The following is a 27,440-nucleotide window of genomic DNA, read 5'->3' on the forward strand; positions in this document are numbered from 1 at the left end:
TAAATATAGAAAAATACTCCTTGTTAACTCTTTGTTTTTCTAGTAAATAATGGACAGCATTCTGACAATAAGTACCTAACAATAAGTACAAACATTTAAAAATAAAAATTAAAAACTTAATAATTTGTTAAAAAGTTACCAGCTCCACAGTGTCATCAGCTGTGAAGTACATTAAATAAAATTTTCTTAGTGTCTGCGATTCATTGTCAAACCACTCTGCAATGAATGAGTAGCGAACTCCATCATCACCTGTCTGTAAAACAAAGGATAAAATGCAATAATTTGCATAAATACTAAAGCTTACAAAAAATTTAAAAAATACTCAGTTTTGATTGCTTATCTCTCACAAAAAAATCTTGCAATCCATAACAATTAGATAAAAAAGAAACATTATGTTTCTAAAGCTTAAAAAGTACTTTATTAATGTTGAAATTGCAATTAAGAACTATGAATGATTAACAGCGAGTCTTTTTATTTCAGGAACCTATACTTTAGAGAGATTCAGTAATGTTTGTCATTTTAATTGCAATATATTTGGGTTTAATGGCTGCACTTATCATTCTCAACATGACCATTTTCATTCTATGAAGTTATGGTTGACCTATAACAGATTTAAAATAACCTTAATTAACTAGTATTGATTAACATACATTACATAATTTTGATGGCAGTTGATCCTATGTAATTTTTCTTTTCAGTAGGGAATAATGGTATATTAAATATGTATCATACAGTGTATTATTTTCATTTAACACATTTTTGTATTGCTGAAATGCAGATGGAAGAATTTGCATATGTGGTTCCCTTACCTAGTTCCCTAGCCCCTTTCTTCTCCCCTCCATTTGTTCTTTACCCTTCTGGGCAGGTCTATGTGTGGTAGGTAGTATGCAAGAGGTTCATTTTTAATGAGTCACCTTGCAATGACTAAAATCATTTAATGCTGATAACTGTTAACTAGGTTTACATTTTACATTCATTTGCTGTTCACAAATAATTTTATTTTAATTCTGTTATAGAGCTGAACATGGTATGGTCATACGGAATGGACACTGACATTGTCTCTATTAATTAAGTCGTATCACAAATATAGTGGAATTTATGCGTATGAGCTGAACATGTGGGAGTTGCTGTGTGATGTCATAAACAAAAACCCCATGACGAAGCTTCACTTAGAAATTTACATTCATATAATAAAAGGACAAAAAACAGAATTTATTATTACGTTTTTGATGTAGTAAGGTACTTCAAAAAGTGGTCCTCACTTTTCGTTATCATCAGTTTTGTGTTCCTGCTGCCAGTTTATGTGTGCAGTAACTCCTCGAGTTTATTATGATCAATTTTTCTTTTATAAGTGTTACTATGTAGTACTGTTTCTTGGTTTATATTAATCCATATGGATAGAGCTCTATGGTCATCAAAACAGTTTTCAATAGCCCAGACCACTAATTATTCTATACTTAAACTTGTGAAAAACTGGTGAAGACAAGTCAGTGAGTCTGGTGTTTTCCTCCCTCTTGTTGAGTTGACTTGGGTAAGGTTATACGATGGTAACATTCAGAATACTCTTAGAGAATTTACAAATAGCTTAAAGATCATATGTTCACATCTCCTTTTATAACAACCTGTTTTTTATTTGTTAAGAGTTCAAATCCATAACCTGCAAATTATTGTAATATGTGCAGGAGAGGGTATTTCTTATTGTAGCACATATTAAGATCTCTAACCATACCATTCACATATGGAATAACGACTGTATGTGTCTGTGCAAGCTGTTATTTGGCTAATTTTATTTATGCAATCTCCACATGGTATATATCAAGGGAGCTAACAAATATTCACAGTTACTGCCCTGAAAGGTTGTTCTTGAAGTTCTTTATGGTTCTTCGCTTGAGCAGATCCTTCTATGAATGTCAGGCAGATATACTTTTTCACAATTTCTCTCTCTTTCCATTTAGTTAAGCATGTGATCATTCACATCACCTGTTTTTGTACACATTCAATTTCTCCTGTTAGTCCAGTCTTATGAGGGTCTTGTATATTTGAGCAGTATTTGAGTGTATACCATGCAGTGGTTTGTAAGTAATGCCTTCTGCAGACAAACCGCAATTTCCCAATGCCTTACCAATGAAATGTAGCCTGCCATTTGCTTTACCTATGTGATCATAATACTTAGTATTTTAACACAATGGCCCTGCCAAATATTTCTATGACATGCCTGACTTTAGTTGAGGCAGATTCATCCTGTAACCACAGGATACCATAACTTTACATTTAGTGAAATTCACAACCTTGAATTTCTCAATAATAATAAGTTGGCAGTTTCTCACTAGGCCAATATTTTGTTGAGATCTAACTGGATGTTACTGCAATTTTCACCAGACATAATTTCCTGATGGATAATTGCATTATCTGTAAGAAACCCAAGATGGCAACTAATATTAATATAAAGCATCAGCAGCAACAGTTCCATAATCTCCCATGGTACATACTAGTTATTACTTGTGTGTCTCAAAATGATTCTCCATACAGGACATCATGCTGTGTCAGCCTATGAGGAAATTATTGATCCAGGTACAAATCTGGTAAGACATCCAGTAGGAATGTATTTTCTTTACAAGGTATTGATGTGATAATGAATCAAAAGCTTTTCGAAACTCTAGAAGTGGCTTCCTCTGCTGACAGCACTGAAAATATCGTGCAAAGAGTGAGTTTCACAAGAGAGAGGAGGAGGACAAGACAGAAAGAGAGAAACAGGAAGAGACAGAATGAGGGAGGGGGGGGGGGGGGGGGAGGCTGAGACAGATGGAGAGATGGTGGGTGGGGAGCATGAGATGGATGGAGAGGAGGGAGGGAGGGGGAGAGTAAGAGAGAGGGGGCAGGTGAGAGGGTTGGAAAAAGAGGGGGGGGTAAGAGAGAGGGGGAGGGTAAGGGAGAAGGGGAGGTCGAGAGAGTAAGAGAGGGGGGAGGGTGAGAGGGTCAGAGAGAGAGGGAGGGCAAGAGGGTCAGAGAGAGGGGGAGGGGGAGGGCGAGAGGGTCAGAGAGAGGGGGAGGGGGAGGGCGAGAGGGTCAGAGAGAGGGGGAGGGGGAGGGGAAGGGCGAGAGGGTCAGAGAGAGGGGGAGGGGGTGGGCGAGAGGGTCAGAGAGAGGGGGAGGGGGTGGGCGAGAGGGTCAGAGAGAGGGGGAGGGGGTGGGCGAGAGGGTCAGAGAGAGGGGGAGGGCGAGAGGGTCAGAGAGAGGGGGATGGCGAGAGGGTCAGAGGGGGATGGCGAGAGGGTCAGAGGGGGATGGCGAGAGGGGCAGAGAGAGGTAAGATGATGAGAGGCACAGAGAGAAGGTGGACGAGACGGACAGAGGTAGGGTGAGGATAGGATGGACAGAGAGAAGACAGAGGGTCAGACAGACAGTGACAGAGGGAGGAGGAAATGGGCAGAAAGAGGAGGATGAAGAGACTAATAGAGGGATGCAGAGGAAGTGAAGAGCAGAGGGGGGGGGGGTACAAGATAGGCAGAGGGGGGAGGGGATGGGCAGAGAGGGGGAGGGGGAGGGGGAGGGGGAGGGGGAGGGGGAGGGAGAGGGGGAGGGAGAGGGAGTAGAATGGCAGAGAGAAGGGAGGGGAGGACAGAGTGAGGGAGCAGGAAGTATTGAACAAGGAGAAGGTTGGAGCAGATAAGATGGGCAGAAAGAGTGGGAGGAGGAGATGGACAGAGAGAGTGGGAGGAGGAGATGGACAGAGGAAGGGGGAGATGGGCAGAGTGGGGTAAGAGGTGATGAACAGAGAGGGGGGACGACTGAGATGAACAGGGAGAGTGAAAGGACAGATAGGAGGAAATGGACAAAAGCAGGGTGAAGAGGAAATGAACAAAAGCAGGGTGAAGAGGAAATGGACAGAGAGAGTGAAAGAAGGATATGAACTGAAAGAGAAGGGTAGAGAAAAGGGGATTAGGAGATAGACAGAGAGAGGGGGAGAAGGTGATAGAGAGAAAGAGGGAGGGAGTGGGAGGAGATAAAAACAGAGAGGGGGAGGGGGAGGGGAGGGGGGAGGAGGAGATGAGCAAAGAGAGGAGGAGTTTCAGATGGACAGAGATTTGGTGGGGGAGGGGGGGAGTTTAGGAGATGACAGATGGAGGTGGAGGTGAAAATGGACATAAAGAGGAAGTAGGAGGAGATGGACAGAAAGAGGTAGAGGAAGAAATTGACTAGAATAACAATCGACTACACGAATACCTGGGCAATGTCATGTACTCTGCCTAGTCCTAGTATAAATAGGTTTAAGCATTCTATATGACAAAAATAGTTCATCAATGTTACTGTTTAGTGATCTCTAGAGGCCATCTATTATTATCTGTTCTTGCCTGGCTTTATTCAATTCAATGTTTAGTCAAAGATACCCCACAGTAAGTTTACCCACTCAACCACTTTTATTTTCTTTCAGTTGAACCCTTTTTTGTCACCAATCTTCTCACTTGTGTGATGCAGGCTGATACATATTCTTCCCTGCACTAATCACTTTATCTCAGAAAAGCACTTGCATCTTATGTCCTGAAATATTTGTTGCATGTATTCCAGCTTCTGTCTTCCCCCACAGTTTTTATTCTCTACAGCTCCTCCCAATACCATGGAGGTGATTCCCTGATTTCTTAAAAATATGTCCCTTCACCATACCCCTCCTTCTTGCCAATGTTTTGCATATGTTGCTTTCTTCACTGATTCTGTGAAGAACCTCCTCATTCCTTTCCTGATCAGTCTACCTAACTTTCCACATCCTTCCATAGCATCTCACCTCAAACCCTTTGATTGTCTTCTGTTCCAGGATTCACACTGTCCCTGATTTACTACCAGAAACATCCTCTTTGCCTGCGCCAGTATGCTTCAATGTCCTACTTGCTTTCTCCATCATAGATTATTTTGCTTTAAAGGTAGCAGAATTCCTTAATTTCATCTACATTGTGATCACTAATTTTGATGTTAAGTTTCTCAGTATTCTCATTTCTGATATTTCTCATTACTTTCATCTTTATTTGGTTTTCTATCAATCAATATTCTGCACTCAAACTAATCATTCCATTCAAAAGATTCTGTAATTCCCTTCATCCTTCAATGAGGACAGCAATATCATCAGTTAATCTTATCGTTGATAACCTTTCGCCTTGAACTTTATTCCCGCCCTTGGGTCTCCCTTTTATTCCCGTCACTGCTTCTTCAATACAAAAACTGAACAGTGGGAACAAATGACTGCATCCCTGCCTCACACCCTTTTAGCCTGGATGCTCTTTTCTTGGTCTTCAAATCTTATTGTTCACTCTTAGTTCTTGTACATACTGTGTACATCCCTCTTGCCCTACAGCTTAGCTCTTTATCTTTTTCATAATTTCGAACACCTTGCATCATTTTATATTGTCAAATGCTTTTTCTAGGACAACAAATCCTATGAGTGTATCTTGATTTTTCTTCAGTCTTGCCTACATTAGCAAACATAATGTCAGAACTCCTACTCTTGTGCCTTTACCTTTCCTGAAAACAAACTAATCGTCATCTAATAGATCCTTACTTTTCTTTGCTATTCTTCTGTGTATTAATCTTGTCACCAGCTGGAATGCACTAGCTGTTAAGCTGGTTGTGCAATAGTTCTCACACTTACCTGCCTTGCTATCTTCAGAATTGTGTAATTGATATTTTCCAAGAGTCTAATGGTATGCAGTCAGTCTCAGATTCTACGCACCAAATTGGATAGTTGTTTGGTTGCCATTTCCTCCAATGATTTTAGAAATTCCAGTGGAATGTTATTTATACCTTTTGCCTTATTTGATCTCAAGTCTTCCAGAGCTCTTTTACAGTCTGATTCTAATATTTGACCCCTCGTGTCATGGGTAGGCAACCACGAAGCCATTGTGATCTATTATTGCATATGAATGCATCAAAGTGCTCTACTTCTTTAAAAAATACAATAACTACTACATTTTTAATTTTTGGATACTGCAAAATACCTACTTATTAATAAAAGTTTTATTTAATAATATTTCACAAATATATACTTACATTCTTTGCACAAGAATTATCTTTCATTTAACGTGAAACTTGGCTAGATGTTCTGTTAACAATGTCCTTGATATTTGGTGCACAGCTTTTTACTATCAGTCAAATACAAGAGTGCATGTGTTCATCATTCAAACTTGCTCTGTGGTTATTTTTAATGAAATTCATTTTTGAAAACGATGATTCACAAAGGTAAGTAGAAGCAAACAGGGTCTTTATCCTGAAACGAAAGGAACAGAGAGAGGGGAGACAAGGATGTTTCTCCTGTGGGATTAGAGGCCAAGAGCTTCTGGGTTCCGCCCTATCTGTATCAAGAACATTTTCAGTGGAACAAGATACATTCAGTAGTTCAAAGTAAGCCAAGGGAAAGATACAAACTGGATTACAACTTAAACTTTCTGAAATATGAAAATCATTGAAATCATCCTTCAAATTGGAGGTCATTGTTGCATGAAATTCACTATCATAGGGCATCTCACTTTCTTCTAGTTGGATTTTCAGAGTTGTAAAGTGTTTTCACTCACTTCTTTTAAGGCACCACTCCCATAAACATAACTTATCAGCATAAAAATTTACTTCAAATATAATATAGCAATTTCTTTGTCATCATCTTCAAATTTCAGCTAATTAAGTTTTTCTGTTAGATCAGTTAAGAAACCAAAATTCATAAACCAGACAGGATCTTCAATTTAAGCTAACATGCTATTCTCTTCTAGTTCTTGTAAAAAGAGTTTGATGGCCAGTAAAACATTGTCAAAGATTGACGTATTTTTCCCTTACTGAGCCAACAGGCTTCATTATGGAGAAGAAAATCTCCATATTGCAGTTCCAGTACATCTACCAAATGTCCGAAAAGTCTTCTATGCAGAGAGTGAGACCTAATTTAGTTGACTATCTTCACATTAGTTTTCGTAGTTTCATTCTGATTTAAAAATGTTCCATACAGAGACTGTTGGTGTAAAATGCAGAGATATGTTAAAAACTGTGGGAAACTTTCCTCTCTTTGGCACGGAGTAAGAAAACCATTTTTGGAACCTCTTGAGGCTGGAGATCCATCGGTGGTAATGTTTCCAAGCTTGTAGATAGGTATTTTCTTAGATATGATCAGTTGCTTCATGGGAAAAAATAAATCTTCTCCTCTTATACAGCCTTCAAAGAAATTACTGTCAAAAGTTCTTCCTTGACATTAAAGTTTTTAAAAATAATCCTTACAGAAACTGGCAACTGAGCACTGCCTGTTGCAGCATTAGACTCATCAAACTGCACTGAAAAATAACAACACTTATCCAAGTTTGTTTTAAAAAGCATCATTAGACGCCATTTCAAGTCTTCTTGTGAACATTCTTGATGAAAGTTGAAGGGGTCGAATGGCAGCCAATATTTCAGAATTTTTTTGAAGTTCTGTAAGAACTGATCAGCATCTTCTCCAAATGCTTCTTTCAGCACCTTCAAAGGGTTTTCTCTTTTTCGCCAACACATTCAAAACACAATAAGAAGCAAAAGTGTCAGCTACTGGTTTCATGAAGTGATTTTGCTGAAAACTTAATTGATTTTTAAGTTTCTTTTTTTCCCTCTGTTTAAAGTACAAAGGAAAAGTGCACAAATGCAATAGTAGCTTGGCACAGTAAACAACTGCATGCGCCATTTCTTTTTTTTTTTTTTTTTTTTTGTAATAGAAAGTCATGTTCCCATCTGGAACAAAACTTAAAAAATTTAATTTTTTTTATATACAGCTCATTATGTTTGACATATTATTTTTATGTTTGACATATTATTATTATTATTATTATTATTATTATTTCTTTCTTTTTTTATATACAAGGTGACATCTGAAGATTTTAGTCACAAAATTTTTCTGTGACCAAACACAAACTTTGAGATAAAATTCACTTTGTCATTGCAAATTGTGACAATATTCTTGAAAATGTGTCAGCACATATGTATGCTCAGTACTGACTGCACACACAATCTATTTACAGTGTTCTGGCTACATCATTCCACACACTATTACATCAGAGAAGTTAGTAGTGCACCGTAATGGTGTGAAATGCACTGATTTCTCCTGACGCGTACCAAACCAATAATGTGCAAAGATAAACGAAATAATGTGGCAACAAGTGGCAGACAGGGTGCGGCTGAATGAATAAACACAAAAAGTGTGCTCAGGTATGATTAACATGGTTTCAGAGTTGTTAAGAAACAACACAAACTTGTGTTGAACAAGTGTGCATTTTCAGGGATACAAAAAACAATTGTCATTTTTATTCATCAATTTTTCTTTTGCACTCTCAGTACTCATGCAACCTAACAAATGAGCACTCACAAAACACCAGTAGTTTGCGATCAAAGTGTTGCTGACTTCTGCACTGTCTTTCAAATCCACTCAAATTTCCTCTTTTATCACATTGTCACACAAGTCCTCCTCCTCACAGAATCCTTCAAAGTATTCCTTTCAACTAGCCACTCTCTCCTCTACATTTAACTTTGGGATCCTCATCGAACACTTTGCTTTTAATTTCACCACAGGTTGTTTTGACTTTTCTATGTGGTAAATCAGTCCTCCTGACGATCATTACTTTTTTGATTTCTACGCATTTTCCTTTAACTGTCCTGCACTTACTATTTATTCCATTCTTAAGGTATTTATATTGCTATATCCCTGTCTCTACCTGAAGATTTTTATACTGCCTTCTTTTGTCAATCAACTGATGTATTTCTGCTACTAGCCAAGGTTTCTTCGCAGTTACCTTCCTTGCATCTATGTTTGTTTGTCCAATATCCGTGACTGCCCTTTTTAGAGATGTCCACTTGTCATCAAATGAACTGCCCACTCTGTTGTTCAGTACCACAGTATCCACATACATAGTGGACTTCAAATGCATCTCATCATTCCACAGTACTATTAGTATCTAACTTCCAGACAATTCTCTTAAACTTCAGTCTACTCTTCATTATTACTATACAGTGATCCAAATCTATATCTGCACCTAAGTACACATTACAATCAAAACTCTGATTTTGAAATATCTGTCTGGCCTTGATGTAATCCAACTGTAATCTTCCCAAGTCTCCAAATCTGTTCCAAACATATCTGTTCCTCACAATTCTTGAATAAAGTACATATCATTAACATCTAAAATATACTGCAGATCTAAATCAGTCTTTCTCCCAAACCCTGTCTTCTATTCCTTCCACTATAACCACATTCCAGGTACATATGACTGTCAAATTTCCTCCTCCCTTCACATACTGAATTACCAGTTCAACATCTCTGTTTCGTGGTCTTCAGTCTGCAATGCTGACACATACACTTGAACTATCATCATCAGTTTTGGTTTGCTGTCGAATCTGATGGAAACAACCCTATTGTACCCTGACCAGAAATCCTTATCCTCTTTCCATTTAACTTCACTGATTCCCTATTGAATCTGGATTGAGCCTTCATTTCCGATTTCAGATTTTCTACCTTTCTTGCTATGTTCAAACTTCTGACAGTCCAAGTTTTGGCTTGTAGAATGTTATCTAGTCATTAGTTACTCCATCTTTTTCTCATTGTCACCTCCCACATGACAGTCCCTTTCAGAGATCCACATGACAGACTATTCTGGACTCTTTTGGCAATGGAGAGTGCACCATGACACATTTTCGATTACAGGTCCCACATCCTGTGGATAATGCAGTGGTTTCCATTGCTTTCTGCATCCTAAAGTTGTTGATCATTGCTGATTCTTCTGCCTTTTAGGGGCAGTTTCCCATACCAAGAGCAAGAGAGCGCCTTGAATCTCTGTCCCCCACCATCTTCGACAAAGCTGTTATCAGAACAAAAGTAACATCTTACACTAGAACCCTTCAGCCACTATTGCTGATGGTTTTTATTCAAAATTTTAGCAGTGGCTGGTTTCAAAGCATAGGCCCCAAGACATTTTGATTATCAGTCTGAGATGCTACATCTAGACCACAGATGAAGTGAACATTATATGTTTATAGACATAAAGAAGAGTGAATACTTGTATGTTTGGGATCTCCACTCAAACTCCTGGATCAATTTCAACCAAATTTGGCACAAAAACAGCAAGCCTAACGAGTATCAGCACTATGAGGTTTATAATCCCCTACATCCAATGGGAGCAAAGATACGGGCAAAAACGTGTTTTTTCCAGCCCCTGGTACGTAGGCTGTCCTGCACGACATGCGGATTGTGTGGGAATAGTATCGACCTGACTTACCAGCCTGCTTTACAGGGCAGCCAACACGTCAAGGGCAAAAAATGGTTTTCTAGCCTCGACGTGCAGATAAGTGAACAATGGGTGTTTTGAGCTGGAGTAGTACCAGTCTACCTCATCACTCTGCTTTGCAGAACAGCCTACACGTCAGGGGCAAAAGAATTTTTCAAGCCCCTGATGTGTAGGCTGTCCTGCTTGACAGATGTGTTGTCATAGTAGTAATAGCTACTTTATCAACCTGTTTTGCAGAGATTACACATGCTGATTGGCATGGCTGAGGGAAGATTGAAATGGATAGAGGAGGGTACAGACAGATAAAAATGGGAGGGTGAGGTGTCCAGAAAGACAGGCTTAGGAAGGTGAGGACACAAAGTGGGGGAGGAACAAATGGAAAGAGGGAGGGGAGGAGGAGATGGACAAAGAGGTGGGAGGGGGGAGGTGTGTGTGTGTATGTATGTATGTGTGTGTGTGTGTGTGTGTGTGTGTGTGTGTGGAGAGATGTGTGCAACATATGTGTTAAAGGCATATGCCTTGTTGGGTTTTGCCTACAGCCTGTATTCAGAGGTTTATTTAAGCCACTATCAGCTAGGTGAGTCTGTCGTGGTCTCAAACATGGTTGTGACTGTGCAATAAAGTTACTTGTGGCAGCTGCACGCTTCTATACGCGGCGTCAAATGCCTACATCTTTTATTAATCTGTCGAAACCTCAGTTCTAGGTTAATATAAAACAATAGTTTACACAGAAGAAGAAATGGCATAGGTCTACAGCCAGATTCAATATTACGGGAAAATAAACTAATTTTATTTTATATCGAATATACTTGTACTTGCTCCTCCACTGAATTCGTCTTTGCTCTAAATTTTGCTTTCAAAGACATAATGCTAAGTTTAAAAAAACAGAGAGATGGAAGAACAGTTTTTACTCTATGATCGGTACAAAATAACAGAAGACTATAGTTTATTTAGCCCTTAGTTAAAGTAATTTTTCCATATCAAAGATATTTTTAACTTCAAACCTAGTACACTCAGAGCTTCAAACACGTACAATATATCTACCGATACCATAATGAAATGAATTGGTTGTTTGTGATGCATATTAAGTTAGGCTGGAAATGATGGGCAACATGAAATGTTGATATGCTGGAGGCAAATTGTGTAAATGTGATAATACTAGGTTTGGATGAGAAACAGTATAGTACATGAAATACTGGCTTGCTGTGTACATATGTAGACAAAAATGATTTTATCTTCCAATAGGCAAGAAGTATTAAGAAATCTGCCTTAATTTCTGTCAAGTGGCTCATGTACAAGTCCAAAACATCTGAAATCAGTCTCATGATTTACACGTGTTCAAAATTGGTGAAACATCTTAGAATCATGCCCTAAAAGCAGTGATATTGCAAATATAAGCAGTACAATGGAAGCCATTTCTAGAAGCCTGGGGGAAAATATTGGCAGCAGACACAGCAATGCTGATAGAATCAATTAATAGAGGCTCCCAAACAGCACTCATGCAGAAGTAAAGAGCCATTAATTAACAATGACACAAAGTATGACAAGCATTTTTTAATTTCTGTGGCTACATTTTACAAATAAGTAACACTACCAATTTTCAGCTTTCTGTCTATTTTATTAGTCACAGCAATTCATCCCCACACAACCACCAACATCTACAATGGTCATTCAATAATTAAAGAGACAAATTGGTCTGGAGAAAAAAGTTTTTACAAAACAATATTTTTTCTACTTTTCAACATAATCCCCTTGAACATTTATGCACTTGTTCCAACAGGCTACAAGCTTTTATTATTATTATTATTATTATTATTATTATTATTATGGTTGCAAAGAACTCTTTATCTTGATGTTTGAACCAATTTCCCACAAACTTTTTCACATCCTCGTTGTCCTGGAACCTCTTCCCACATAATGCCTCTTTCAGTGCACCAAACAAATGGAAATCACTAGGTGCTAAATCAAGACTGAAAGGGGAATGAAGCAGTACTTCCCAGTCCATTTTGTTGATGGTTTCATGGATTAGTTGAACAATATGAAGATGTGTTGTCTTGCTGGAGGATCACACCTCTCTTCTGAGATCCACAACATCCCTCTCTCATGGCTCGCTTCACCTTGTTTAAAAGCAAATCCAAGTAGTACTGGCTGTACATTGTACACTGCTCTATGAGATAATCACAAAAATCTAGACCTTCAGCATCCCAAAACACTGTAAACAGGACCTTTCCTGCCGATGCTTGGGTATTGAATTTTTTTCTTGACAGGTGAGTTGGTGTGCTTCCACTCCATGCTTTGTCTTTCTGATTCTGGCTCATAACAGTCAACCCAAGTCCCACCACAAGTTAAAATTTTCTTGAGGAAGTGCTCACCCTCTCTTTCATAAAGTTCCTTTAGCTCTGTGTACTCTCTCCACCTTGTTTCCTTGTGTAGCTGCATCAACTTCTTTGCGACCAATCTTATGCATGTTTCGCAGTACTCTAGCTTGTTACAGATAATGTTGTGAACTGTACCAGTACTAACTTGAACCTTATCAACAATCATTCCTACAGTCACCCAGCAGTCAGCCCAAATAATGTCATCAATTTGACTTTCAAGTGAGAAAGTTGAAACTGCAACTGGTCGGCCAGAATGGTGTTCGTCAGTCACTGAGTCGTGATAATTTTGAACTGCTCTACTCACTTGTAAAAATTTGCACGATTCATACAACCTTCACCATAAACTTTAGACATTCTACAATTAATATTCACTTGCTTCTCACCTTCAGGGAGTACAAAACAATTAACTGAACATTGTTCAACTAATAAGGACATTTCAAGCGGACTTGCCACCTTGAAATGTATTTTTGAGGTTATAAACAAAACAATGTTGATACATCAGCTGATCAGGGCTCATCCCAGTGCTGCTAACTTAAAGCCATAGAAGTACCAAACTTGCCCTACTAACAGCTTTTTCCCCAGACCAATTTCTCTCTTTAATTATTGAAATTGATGTTGGCACAAGAAATTGACCACAGGAACTATTAAAAGAAAAAAGAAAACTCTAACTGTCTGATATACATTGCATTTTTACAAGTGTGACTGTTTACATTTTTATTTTATTTGATGCAATGTTTCATTTTTAAAATATTTGTCTGTTTGTCTCCTTTGCATTCCTGTACCATTCATCCAAATATGATTGAATTTTGATGAGTTGTTGTGGTCACACCCAAGAAGGTTTCTGTGGGGTAAGTACCATCACCTCCCATAAGGAGAGGGAGGTGGGGGGGGGGGGGGGGGGAGACAACTGAGAAGGAAAAGAGGGTGAGAAAGGCATCACTACGAAATGTCTATAGCATTTTCAGTCAAATTTTGTGTAGTTGTGACTCAACTTTTTTGTAATTATTTGTACAAAAATATTATGATATTATCCCAACCACATCTATAAATGTGAGTTTGGGATGAGAAAGTACGACATAAAAGCATAACTTTGAATTTCTGGAGCAATTTCAACCAAATTTCATTTACACATGACTCATTATCTTCATAAAAATACTGCCGGAGTAAGATACCCCTACTACCACTAAGAGTAAGGGCAACAATTGGAAGGGTTTACATGTAGAAATGTCCGAAAACGACCTGCTAGTATTTATCTCCCATAATTAGACAAATCAGAATACTTTAAAAGTATGAAGCACACACTGTTTCTCATTTGGGTTGTACAGTGCATCAACCACATCAGGATTCGGGACCAATGATAAGGCCATGTGGCTCAACAGCACAGATATATTTAACATCCTCTCTAAGAGTCACAGTTGAGAATCAGGACAGTTGCCGATGACAGTCCTTTTTTTCGAAATGCGATTCACTTAATGGCACAATTACAAATTTCTTCAGAATTCAGATAAAACTACAGGGTAAAGTTTGCAAGAGAAATGGGCAAAATACGTGTAAAAATGAATGAATTATGTTTAATCTATGTGGAACACATGACATAAGGTTTAGCGTGTTAAGATGTGGTTGAAAGTAAGTTTGTGGATTAAATCTAGAAAATCCATGCTTCCTACAGTCAGTTATATACTGCATCCTCAAGAGGACAGCCGAAAAATTTATTTGTTTTTGCAAAACACGAATAGATAAAAAATATTGTATATCCCAACAGAAATAAACTACTTTCAAAAATAAAATCACTGTCATCCCTTGTACAAGTAAGTGTGTCTAATCAATCACGCACCAAGTTCATTCGTAATATGTAAATGTGGGGTATTTCTCTCCAACAGATTTTACAACTTGTTTTGTTTTATTGGTAAAACACTAATAGTTCTGGAACCTTATTTTAAATTTGCCTTATATCAGTGCTGCCAGCAAGTGCATTCTCTACATGGGCAAATCCTGAATGAAGCTTACATGTGTAACGATGACTCTGACAACAGATACATATAAATGTACATGGTACTATCCTTCCTTCTGGGTTCCATCCTTGAGGAAGAGAAAAGAATACATTGAAGTTGGTGAATGTTAAAAAGGAAGGGCAATTCACTTGTAGTCCAGGATGAAAAAAATTTTCAAATGTGTGTGAAATCTTATGGGACTTAACTGCTAAAGTCATCAGTCCCTAAGCTTACACACTACTTAACCTAAATTATTCTAAGGACAAACACACACACCCATGCCCGAGGGAGGATTCGAACCTCCGCCGGGACCAGCCGCACAGTCCATGACTGCAGCGCCTTAGACCGCTCGGCCCAGGATGAGAGGGGTCAGTTATTTCAAGGTGAAGATGACATTGTTAAACTGTTAATGCATTTTACAACACATAGGAAAGGAGCTAGATGGGTAGATCATGTAACTAACGAGGAGGCACTGAATTGAATTTGGGAGAAGAGGAATTTGTGGCAAAACTTGACTAGAAGAAGGGATATGTTCTGAGGCATCAAGGGATTACCAATTTAGTATTGGAGGGCAGCGTGGAGGGTAAAAATCATACAGGGAGACCAAGAGATGAATACACTAAGCAGATTCAGAAGGATGAACTTTGCAGTCGTTACTTGGAGATGAAGAAGCTTGCGCACGATAGAATAGCATGCAGAGCTGCATCAAACCAATCTCAGGACTGAAGACTACAACAACAACAGGAAGGGAGAGTGGGATGTGGACAGATTTAATTTTTTTTTCTTTCTTGAGGGGGGGGGGGGGGGGGGGGGCAGGGAAAAGGGGAAGGGAAAAACAAAGGAGGGAAGAATGTTTCAGATCCGCAGGTAAACTGATAATACAGCATTAATACAGCATGAATGCGTAGGCAGTGGTCTCATCACCATACATAACACACACTCTACACACCTGCCGCTTGGGTTCTGAGGCCATCCTTTGTTCCTTCCGGCGGCTGGCTGATTTGGTGAAGACAACCAGCATCGCACGCGGAGTGCAAGCTGAGCTTAATATCTGCAGCATAGTGCCCAGAGTCGATCGCGGTCCTCTGGTTTGGAGCCGTGTGGAGGGTCTAAACCAGAGGCTCAGACGACTCTGCGACTATAATGGTTGCAAATTCATCAACCTCCGTTATTGGGTGGAGAACTGTAGGGCCCCCCTAGACAGGTCAGGCGTGCACTACACACCGGAAGCAGCTACTAGGGTAGCAGAGTACGTGTGGCGTGCACACGGGGGTTTTTTAGGTTAGAGGGACCCCCCCCTTGGGCGAAACGATAAAATACCTGACGGCTTACCAGAGAGGACATTATCATCGTTGATAAAGAACGTCCGTCCTCAAGAGACCAAAAACAGGAAAAGTCAACGTAATATTGGTAAACTGCAGGAGTACCCAGGGCAAGGTTCCTGAATTAGTATCTCTTATTGAAGGAAATAGTGCGCATATAGTATTAGGAACGGAAAGTTGGTTAAAACCGGAAGTGAACAGTAACGAAATCCTAGACACAGAATGGAATATATACCGCAAGGATAGGATAAACGCCAATGGTGGAGGAGTATTTATAGCAGTAAAGAATTCAATAATATCCAGTGAAGTTATTAGCGAATGCGAATGTGAAATAATCTGGGTTAAGTTAAGTATCAAAGGTGGGTCAGATATGATAGTCGGATGCTTCTATAGACCACCTGCATCAGCAACCGTAGTAGTTGAGCGCCTCAGAGAGAACCTGCAGAACGTCGTGAAGAAGTTTCGTGATCATACTATTGTAATAGGGGGAGACTTCAATCTACCAGGTATAGAATGGGATAGTCACACAATCAGAACTGGAGCCAGGGACAGAGACTCTTGTGACATTATCCTGACTGCCTTGTCCGAGAATTACTTCGAGCAGATAGTTAGAGAACCAACTCGTGAAGCTAACGTTTTAGACCTCATAGCAACAAATAGACCGGAACTTTTCGACTCCGTGAATGTAGAAGAGGGTATCAGTGATCATAAGTCAGTGGTTGCATCAATGACTACAAGTGTAATAAGAAATGCCAAGAAAGGAAGGAAAATATATTTGCTTAACAAGAGTGATAGGGCACAAATCGCAGAATATCTGAGTGACCACCATCAAACGTTCATTTCTGAGGAAGAGGATGTGGAACAAAAATGGAAAAAATTCAGAAACATCGTCCAGTACGCCTTAGATAAGTTCGTACCGACTAAGGTCCAAAGCGAGGGGAAAGATCCACCGTGGTATAACAATCATGTACGAAAGGTACTACGGAAACAAAGAAAGCTTCATCATAGGTTTAAGAGTAGTCGAATCATAGCTGATAAGGAAAAGCTGAACGAAGCGAAAAAGAGCGTAAAGAGAGCAATGAGAGAAGCATTCAACGAATTCGAACATAAAACATTGGCAAACAATCTAAACAAGAACCCTAAAAAGTTTTGGTCATATGTAAAATCGGTAAGCGGATCTAAATCCCCTATTCAGTCACTCGTTGACCACGATGGCACCGAAACAGAGGACGACCGAAGAAAGGCAGAAATACTGAATTCAGTGTTCCGAAACTGTTTCACTGCGGAAAATCGTAACACGGTCCCTGACTTCAGCCGTCGCACGGACGCCAAAATGGAAAATATTGAAATAAACGATATCGGAATTGAAAAACAACTGCTATCACTTAGTAGCGGAAAAGCATCCGGACCAGACGAGATACCCTTAAGATTCTACAGTGATTATGCTAAAGAACTTGCCCCCTTTCTATCAGCAATTTATCGTAGATCGCTGGAAGAACGTAAAGTACCTAGCGACTGGAAGAAAGCGCAGGTCGTTCCCATTTTCAAGAAGGGTCATAAATCAGATGCGAATAATTATAGGCCTATTTCGCTTACGTCAATCTGTTGTAGAATAATGGAACATGTTTTGTGTTCTCGTATTATGACGTTCTTAGATAATACAAATCTCCTTCATCATAACCAACATGGAATCCGCAAACAGAGATCATGTGAAACTCAGCTCGCCCTATTTGCCCAAGAAATTCACAGTGCCGTAGACACTGGCGAGCAGATTGATGCCGTATTCCTGGACTTCAGGAAGGCATTTGATACGGTTCTGCACTTACGTTTAGTGAAAAAAAATACGAGCTTACGGAATATCGGACCAGGTTTGTGATTGGATTCAGGATTTCCTAGAAGATAGAACACAACATGTCATTCTTAACGGTTCAAAATCTGCAGATGTAGAGGTAATTTCGGGAGTACCGCAGGGAAGCGTGATAGGACCTTTATTGTTTACAATATACATAAATGACTTAGTTGACAACATTGGTAGCTCCGTGAGGCTATTTGCAGATGACACGGTTGTCTACAAGAAAGTAGCAACATCAGAAGACTCGTACGTACTCCAGGAGGACCTGCAGAGGATTAATGCATGGTGCGACAGCTGGCAGCTTTCCCTAAACGTAGATAAATGTAATATAATGCGCATACATAGGGGCAGAAATCCATTCCAGTACGATTATGCCATAGGTGGTAAATCATTGGAAGCGGTAACGACCGTAAAATACTTAGGAGTTACTATCCGGAGCGATCTGAAGTGGAACGATCACATAAAACAAATAGTGGGAAAAGCAGGCGCCAGGTTGAGATTCATAGGAAGAATTCTAAGAAAATGTGACTCATCGACGAAAGAAGTAGCTTACAAAACGCTTGTTCGTCCGATTCTTGAGTATTGCTCATCAGTATGGGACCCTTACCAGGTTGGATTAATAGAAGAGAGACATGATCCAGCGAAAAGCAGCGCGATTCGTCATGGGGACATTTAGTCAGCGCGAGAGCGTTACGGAGATGCTGAACAAGCTCCAGTGGCGGACACTTCAAGAAAGGCGTTACGCAATACGGAGAGGTTTATTATCGAAATTACGAGAGAGCACATTCCGGGAAGAGATGGGCAACATATTACTACCGCCCACATATATCTCACGTAATGATCACAACGAAAAGATCCGAGAAATTAGAGCAAATACGGAGACTTACAAGCAGTCGTTCTTCCCACGCACAATTCATGAATGGAACAGGGAAGGGGGGATCAGATAGTGGTACAATAAGTACCCTCCGCCACACACCGTAAGGTGGCTCGCGGAGTATAGATGTAGATGTAGATGTTAAATAAGGACTATCTTCACCTTGTGATGTAACTGCTGACAAAAGATTATAACTGAATACTGTGACTGGGTTGGGTTCTTTGGGGAAGGAGACCAGACAGCGAGGTCATCGGTCTCATCGGACTAGGGAAGGACAGGGAAGGAAGTCGGCTGTGCCCTTTCAAAGGAACCATCCCCGCATTTGCTTGGAGCGATTTAGGGAAATCACAGAAAACCTAAATTAGGATGGCCGGATGCGGGATTGAACCGTCGTCCTCCTGAACGCGAGTCCAGTGTCTAACCACTGCGCCACCTCGCTTGGTAATACTGTGATCTCGAATTAGTAAAGTCTATGATACAGAATGCAATTTATCATACTTACATACTTTTATTCAAACAAGATATTTTAAATCACTATGTTGTGCTCTATTTAAATGTATTATGTATGTTTTATAATTATTTTGTGTTAAAAGTTGATTGTAAACAGTAGACGACAGTGTTATTACATTTTTATGAACAGTAAAAACACACTGAACAAATCATATATGTGGAGAGGCAAAGAAAGATGTATAATCCATGTGAAAATGTCAGTACTAAATTTGGAATGGATTTATATCTCATTACAAATATGGAACATAGACTTGTAATTTTACAAGTTGTGAGTAATTCATTAGTTATTTATGAATATTCACGAACAGTTCTACTTTTGAACATTAAGACTGAAATTAAATTGCTCAAACACTTCCAAAAGTTCATAACACTTCATAAATTAATAGTCTTTATTGTAAGGTGACATGTTAAAGATGATGTTTGCTATGGTCTTATTAAAAATTTTGTGAATAGTTCACACCCATTTTGTTTTGACTATTTTTGAGTCTGTGCTATAATGGGCTAATGTGAGTTATTGTATGGGACGTAACAAAATTTTGTGTTGATATGAAGCAGAATAGTGTCATGCACCAAGCTGCCAGAATCCACATCACCGACTGAGATATGTAAACTACACAGTTTTTTATGCTTGTAAATGTGGTACTCTGTAAATATAGCAAATCGAAGCACTCATTTGTAGTTAAATTAATATACCCAAAAAGTCCTCAGGTTAGAAATTAAGAATCTGAAAAATTTTGTTTATCGCAATAGTATGCATATTTTAATCAGTATTTCAAAAGATTAAACTTTAGCTTGTTCTGTCATGAATTTCTTAAAAACTAGAGCTAGATAAAAAGTATCGAAAAAAAAAACTTTCTGATGGAAAGAAAGAGCAAATGTATTGGACACAAATTTTTTTTAATTATTTTTTTACGTGAGGGCTAACCTGATAAAAATGTAAACAAAAACTATAGTATTTCTTCTATTTCATGTAAAAAGTAAATCAATTACTGATTTAACCACATAAATATTTAGCTACACATGAAAACTGAACTTTAACCTGAAGAAAAAATCCTTGGTGTTAAGTGGATTGATAAAACAGGGCAAGTGAAATAGCAAGAAAATACACTTACCTGAACAATATTTCCAATATTCCACACTTCCTCTAAATTTTTCAACATACCATTTACTGAACAAATGGCTAATATTGTGATAGTATTGTATGGAAAATAAGTGAGAATGAAGGAAAGAGGTTAAAATCAATGTTCCTCCCCTCTCCCTGCCAACTTTCTACAAACATTAGTTCCATGTCCACCCTTGCAACAATTGCTGACTATGTTGTTATCATCAATGCATATCACCTTTTTCTGCAAGACTATGGCCCTTTCTAGAAGTGCAAATGTTCTGAAACAAATCTTTTGGACTATTCTCTCATGTTTTATCACTAACATGGTCTGCAGAGTTTATACAGTGTTTCAAGCTTGGTGATTGGTTTCCTCAGTTCACAGAAATAGCTGACAGTTGAAACTAACAGTTAATGGAAAATGTTATCAGTTTTCAAGTGAAGAAAGGTTTACACATTACAGCAGAAGTGGAATAACAATTAAATTTAATGCAAAACACATCAAGAGCTGAATGACACCACTTGTCCACCACTCATTTGTATAAAATCACATTTTATAGTGCAGCCAAGTGTAAATTTTGAAAATCCAGTATTGATCAAAACATTGTGCCCCCACCAAAACACCACAATAACACAGTACGGGACAATCCTAACCAAGTCAACTGTTTTCGGTTAATTTTTTTTTTTTTTTTAGTACTCATGCAATTAACAAATATTGCAAATGCACACTGCTTTTGAGTATGCAAGATGTTTTTATTTTCGGGTTTCAAAATATGATAAGTTGTTTAGTTTTCAAAATGTTTTTAAAGATTATTACTCCACAACTATTTAAGTTACAGAGTTGACTTTGGTGTCATTTTAAAATTTTTCAACAGTGATATGAAACACAATGCTACCGTAAAATTAATTTAAATTGTGTCAAAAATGCAATCTTTTTTTCAAAATCTGAAAATACCCTTTTTTGCAGAAAAAATGTGTGTCTCTTACTATTTCTGTTTGACTTTGATACAATTTGAAAATGGGGACAGGACATATGAAATGGAACTTAATTTTTTGATATAGTGATGCACCACATTGAAGATTCTTAGATGTTCATGTGGTATGGAACGGTCACCAATTAACAAGTATGTTACTACTGTTGGATGTCAGTTAGGTCTGTAGTATAACATACTTGTTGCAGTGTTTACAAATGTTAATACATACATCAAGCATGAGAGATGCTCAACCTCTCAAGTGTAAGTTAATTTGTTTAGGGTACTTACAAACAACATTAAATTGGTCATTATTGAAGCTGATTTTGAAAATAATGGACCTCCACCTCTGTTATTAATTCATGTTTGGTGTACAAAGGGAAGCATACCAGTTTTCTGTTTATACAGAATAACTTGTGAGAGGCCTAAGTTTTCATAATCTATGATTTTGCAGGACAATGTGTTATTGCCAAGCAAAATACCTCAATGAAACTTGGACCATACATAGAAAGAACTGCTACACTATAGTGCAGATGGTAACTGAAAGAAATACACAATGAGATGACCAGAAATGATGCTTTTATTCAAAGGCAATAATTATACTGAAGTCACTGCAATTTACGAAAGTCCCCTGGACATTACAAAAAGCAGGAGATGGTTCTTAATAGGGTTTGTGATCACCATAAGTGACAATGCATACTCCACAAGGTGATTCTGTGCTGGACACAAGACTGCTAAAGGATGTCAAATTAAACACATTTCCCGCATCGAATAGCTAAGTCCCACAAACCAACTAAAAAAAAAATTGGGGGGGGGGGGGGGGGGGGGGACATACAGAGAGTAGACTGGTGAGGATTTCTTGTGGGAGTGCGCTCCACTTCTCCACCAGCACAGCTGGCAACTGCTGCTGGATATTCACTTGTGCGCATGGACGATCTGCAATGTGTCTCCCTGATGCATCCCACATGTGAACGATAGAATTTAAGTAAAGGAACAGGCATGCCAGTTTGTCGTGTGTGAATTTTGGTAAATTGCTTTTTTTATGTCTTTGGTAGGTATGGGTATGACTGACAAAGTCAACAGCTTCCGGTTTTCGGCGATGATGGGGGACAGTGCATTGTCTCTAATAAAATTTCTTTAACTGTTCAGACTTTTGGATGAAGTCGTGAAGTGTTCAGTATGTCGTGAAGAAATGAGGCTTACTAAAGTTACAGTGTCTCGGACCAGGGACGGCTGTATGTGGAGATGTTGTAAGGATAACAGGTCAAGGGAAGTGTTCGATTCCAATTTTGTTGGTTTGTTGTGTTTTTAGAGGAAGTGATGATTGTGGACGTAGTTGTAGTTTTGGGTTTTATGATTTGGTATCGGTAGTTTCTGTTGACCTATACAGATCAAGGGAAGTGTTCGATTCCAATGTGTGGTTGTGGCTGTTCGGGTATCAGGAGTTGCTGTTGAGCTATATAGGTTAAGGGAAGTGTTATTTGTGGGATTTGGAGCTGATGTTGAGCTATATAGGTCAAGGGATGCGTTCGATTCCAATTTGTTGAGGTATATAGGTCAAGGCAAGTGTCTGATTCCAAAGGATATTGTGTTTAGCGGAATTGGGGGAGTTTTGTGTTGTCGTTTTTTTTCGTCATTTTTTGTGGTTTGGTATGGTGGTGTGTGTCTAAATTTGTTTATATTTACTTTGTCCCCACCCAAAAACCCCCTATTTCCCACTCTTAGGTTTTTGCGGAACGTGTGTGTGTGTGTGTGTGTGTGTGTGTGTGTGTGTGTAGGTTTTTCAATGTATTTTCGTGTTTGTGGTCATGTTTACGTAATGACATCATAGGCGCCATATTGGAGTCGTAGCGTATGGTCGTTTCCTCCATATTTGTGACGTCATGGGTCAATGTAGATGGTGGAATCGGACGCTTCTGTATTTCCCGCTAGCATGCTCTTTACCCGTACTTAATCCTACTGATAGGGAGAGGAAAGTTTTGTGAAAATGATAACGTGAAAAATAGAGCAAAATTGGCAATTTTTAACTAAATATTATGAAATCAGCAGCTTTTAAAAACTACCCAGGTCAAATATCACAGTCTGGCCTACAACCCCTGGAGTCTTAGATGGGCTAGTTGATTGTATCCTAAAAAATATCAACTCCAGGATGCTAGCTGGAAGTGTTTCCGTACTGACCTGGCATAAGCAATTGTGATCCTCACTTAAAAAGAAAAAAGTCTAACGAAAATTGTTTTACAAGTAAGGCTTCAACAAACAGTTTTTCATTTTATTTGGTTTCATCCTGTGATAGAAAAAGATTGTTTACAACTCTTCTAACAAAAATTCAGATAATGTTTCTATTCCACACAACTTTTATTACTCAGATTTTTATCAGATTTATACTATAGGACTATGCTAATAAACATGTAATTCACATTTTGTCGTAAGCTAATACCACAGCTTGGTGTTTGAGGGAAAGTCTTTATTACACAGTTTCATACCAAAGTCTCTTACCTCTTTAATCCAATAAAATTTTCTTAATTATATACCTCAACAAGTTATTTTTTCTCCATTCATTTTTAATCAATGTTTTAGTAATAAACCAAAGGAGTGCTTTCAAGATTTACCACATTATAACATTTTTATATAATAAGGATGATATCATAGCATTGTTGTTACCTATCAAGTTAAAGTGTAAAAAAGACTGTTAGATGGTAATAATTACAGTTTCCTAGCATAACAGTTTTGAAGTTATGGACAACTTTCTTTCACAGTACTTTCAGAAAATGAGCAAATTTTCATTTCCTGGGATTTTAAAAAATGTCAATAAATGGTACATGCACTGAAAGAATATGAAGTTTTGTACAGGGTGGCACACAAAAAACCGTCTTTGAGTACTACAGTGCTCATTATCACCTGCCACATGTCATGAATTCAGCAAATATAGACCTCTGTGTTTGCATATTTCTTTACTAAATTTTTATTACATGTTTATCTATTTTTAGTTGTATTTGCTCATGGTGGGCAACAATTTGTGCATATCTGGCAAGCAGCCAGTACTCGGGACCTACTTTTCATGCACCAACCTGTACTTTCTATTTATGCTATGGATACATACAACAAAGAAAAATAAATAAATATCTGACTATAAGGTCCAAAACTTTGTGATTTGCTATGGACTGACCCATACACAACACAGTTTAGGTTCAAGAACAATTTAAGAAGCAAGCCAATTTAGATTTCCTGTGTGTCACACACACTTTAAGTTAGAATCCAGTAGTCAAAAAGACCTCAAACCCAACCACTAGATCAGCCAATACATGTTCTACTAAAAATTCCTGTTATGAAAGGCAGCTGAACTGCAGGAATGAATGTAGCTTCAGACAGAATAACATTTCAGTACTGTTAGTGGATATCAGCTTAACATATTAACAGGTAATGTTACAATGAATAAAGAGCTCCTATTTTTCAAATTCCTGCTAAAGGAAACCCCTCAGTGCTCTCACTCTGTAACAAAGACACACTACTTTTGAAAAACAATTCTCAATAAGATGGAAGAAGATGTACATGTATCAAGTGACACAGAATATTGGCAAACAAATATAGCCCACAGCAATGGACATCTCTAAAAATGAAAAATATGAAATTAAGGAAGCAGAGTTATTTGAAACTATCTTTGTTTGCCAATATACTCTTCATAAATAAGTCACTATGTTTGCATATGCATTCCCTATCAGAACCACACATTTTTCTTGTGCTGTAATTTATGATGAAAGGAGAGAGCAAATTGTTGAGAATGCAATGCTAGACCATCCTACCCCTCTGTCTGTCTGTCTGTTTCAAAATGAAGATGTGAATTATATTTTATACTATCCACTTTCAGTTTAGTACTCTCAGATGTCTCAAACAGCTGACTGGAAAATTAGCATGAAATAGCCTGCACAATCCAGAACAAACTCATCTCAACAGTGTGCTCCAAGAGTTTCCAACATTATGTGCAACTGGACTGAGTGGATTTCTGCTGAAGGCAAACAACCCTCTGCATTGTATCTCATTTTGAAAGTATTCCATTTGGTCATGCAACAAGCAGTTTCCACATTCTCACATTTGCAATCACAACATACAAAAAAATAAAGCTTTTCATGACACAAATGTGCTTAGGCCTATTTATGGTACGTAATTACAGTGTATTCCTTACTGGAACTTTTACTAAATGAAATGTAAAGTTGATTGGCGCATCAGAAAGCCATTGCATACACCTTGTGATATGGCATAAAAAAGCATAAAAGAAAAAAAACATAACTTCCCTATATCAATTATGTATTTCTTACTAACTACCTGGTCACAAATAATACATTACCAGCATTTCAAAAGTATGCAATGGCCAGTACTGGCAATAGTCAATACTGCAGATGAAACACATGTATTGCAGCCAACTGCTTCACCATTCAAAATTGAGCACAGATGATTAACAAAGTAAGGACGCAAATATTGGGTGATGAGGTGCTGATTACATTGAAAGGTGGTCTTCAAAAGAAATCAGAAAAAAACACAAAGGTGAATTGGAATATTGGGATTGTAAAAGATGATTGCAAGGAACTTATAGAAGCAAAAAGATGAACATACAGTCGGATAATATACAATATTAATCGCAACAAACACATGTTTTTTGTGTAGAGGGTGTCTGAAGCATTACTGGTAGCTGTTTTGAGGAAGGGAGGGTAAAGTGGTACTGTAAGTGCATGGAAACTAGTGGTCCTTATTAACATTGGATTTCCCGCAATTAACCAGACATAAACAGAGACAAACAAACTGGAAAGTAACAACACATGTGATATCCCCAGTGGCACAAATTGTACACGAGCATAGCCTATATAAGAATTGCCGCCGTATGGCAGAATTTTTAGAGCAAGTGATGTAAGCCAAGGCATTTGCGACAATGACATTTAATCTGAATTTCCCTGCACCCTGACATCAAGAGACTAAAATAAATTGTTCAAACCTGTTCAAACAACATGAAAGCTATCATTAACAAAAACCGGAGGTTTCCAGAAAACTGTGAAAAAGAAATAACAACTCATCAGACTCAATTAAAGAATAAAAAACGCAAACAAAACAAAATATGCTCTTCAGTGTTGACCAATGAATCCTTACCATATTCACTTTATTGAAAGAAACTTATTTACACCACTATCACAAACCAACACTTCTCTTCACCGCCACTACGTTTATTTACTACGTTCTCATTTGTTTTTCCTTAGAGGTAATGCCAACACACAGCAGCAAAGAACAACGAATAGTCTTGAATACATTGAATCGAAATTTGAAACTCATTTCCAAAAATTAGTCCTATGCAGTCTCTCACTCTCTCAGTCTATACAATATTTTATGCGAATACCGCTCGGGGTATTTGTTGTTTACTGTCATAATTTGGATAATTCAAGAATTCCAGATCGCCATAGAAATAATTGCCATCTAATGCACGAGATCATAAAAATGTAATATTCGAGCGAGGTCACCTGTTTCTAGCAGCTTATTTGGGTATAACAGAGATCCAGCTCGTTAACGTAAAAGTTTAAAAAAAAGAAAGAAACAGTTCGTCGGTTCTTCACCGATCTCTGCTTCTAGGTGACGGTAAAATTTGGTTTTCACCATGTCAGTTATTGCATTTAGAGAGGTCTTGCAAGGGCCATAGGTCCATAAGTCTCTCCTGCTAGGGTCTGTATGTTTATTTGTTGGGACTCCGTGCCGATGCCAAGGTTCTGCTCTGATGGTGTCTACCTCTCGAATGTGTCTCAGTCGGTCTAATTTCTTATGAATTTTTGTAGACTTGAGTTTGATCATTTCTACAACAGGTTTCATATTGAGCTGTCATTCAGTGTCTGGACGCACATGTATTGTGAAGCCCTAAGTATACACCGAAGGACTTTTAATTTGTAATATATGTATATATATATATATATATATATATATATATATATATATATGTGTGTGTGTGTGTGTGTGTGTGTGTGTGTGTGCTGTATTGAAGTCTTGTCTGCGAAGCCCCATGATGTGTTCCCAAAAAGGATTTTTAATAGTGCAGTTGCCGTGTAGAGCCTCATTTTTGTTCAGATGTCATCTTCCAAACTGAACAATCCTTAGCTTTTATGACAGTAACTGGTTGGTGATTGGCTTTGCTTTTTAATTT

General features: G+C 38.3%; 1 protein-coding gene across 2 annotated transcripts in view; it reads right to left on the reverse strand.

Moving 5' to 3' along the window:
• The window catches only part of LOC124614786 (nucleoside diphosphate kinase 7), a 105,718-nt gene extending 79,212 nt beyond the window's left edge, over positions 1 to 26,506 (reverse strand). Inside the window, exons 1-3 of one of the 2 annotated variants that reach the window (XM_047142972.1) lie at positions 26,405 to 26,490; positions 26,253 to 26,306; positions 140 to 253 (exon numbers count right to left, since the gene is read on the reverse strand). In XM_047142972.1, coding sequence (XP_046998928.1) covers positions 140 to 253; positions 26,253 to 26,306; positions 26,405 to 26,407 — 171 coding nt within the window. In that variant the 5' untranslated portion in view covers positions 26,408 to 26,490. Of the gene's footprint in view, positions 1 to 139; positions 254 to 26,252; positions 26,307 to 26,404 lie in introns of both variants that reach the window. The other variant, XM_047142973.1, reaches the window with a different exon arrangement.
• Positions 26,507 to 27,440: the final 934 nt, after the last annotated feature.

The sequence above is a fragment of the Schistocerca americana genome, chromosome 1 (assembly GCF_021461395.2).
Source record: "Schistocerca americana isolate TAMUIC-IGC-003095 chromosome 1, iqSchAmer2.1, whole genome shotgun sequence".
In the NCBI taxonomy this organism is placed as follows: Eukaryota; Metazoa; Arthropoda; class Insecta; order Orthoptera; family Acrididae; genus Schistocerca; species Schistocerca americana.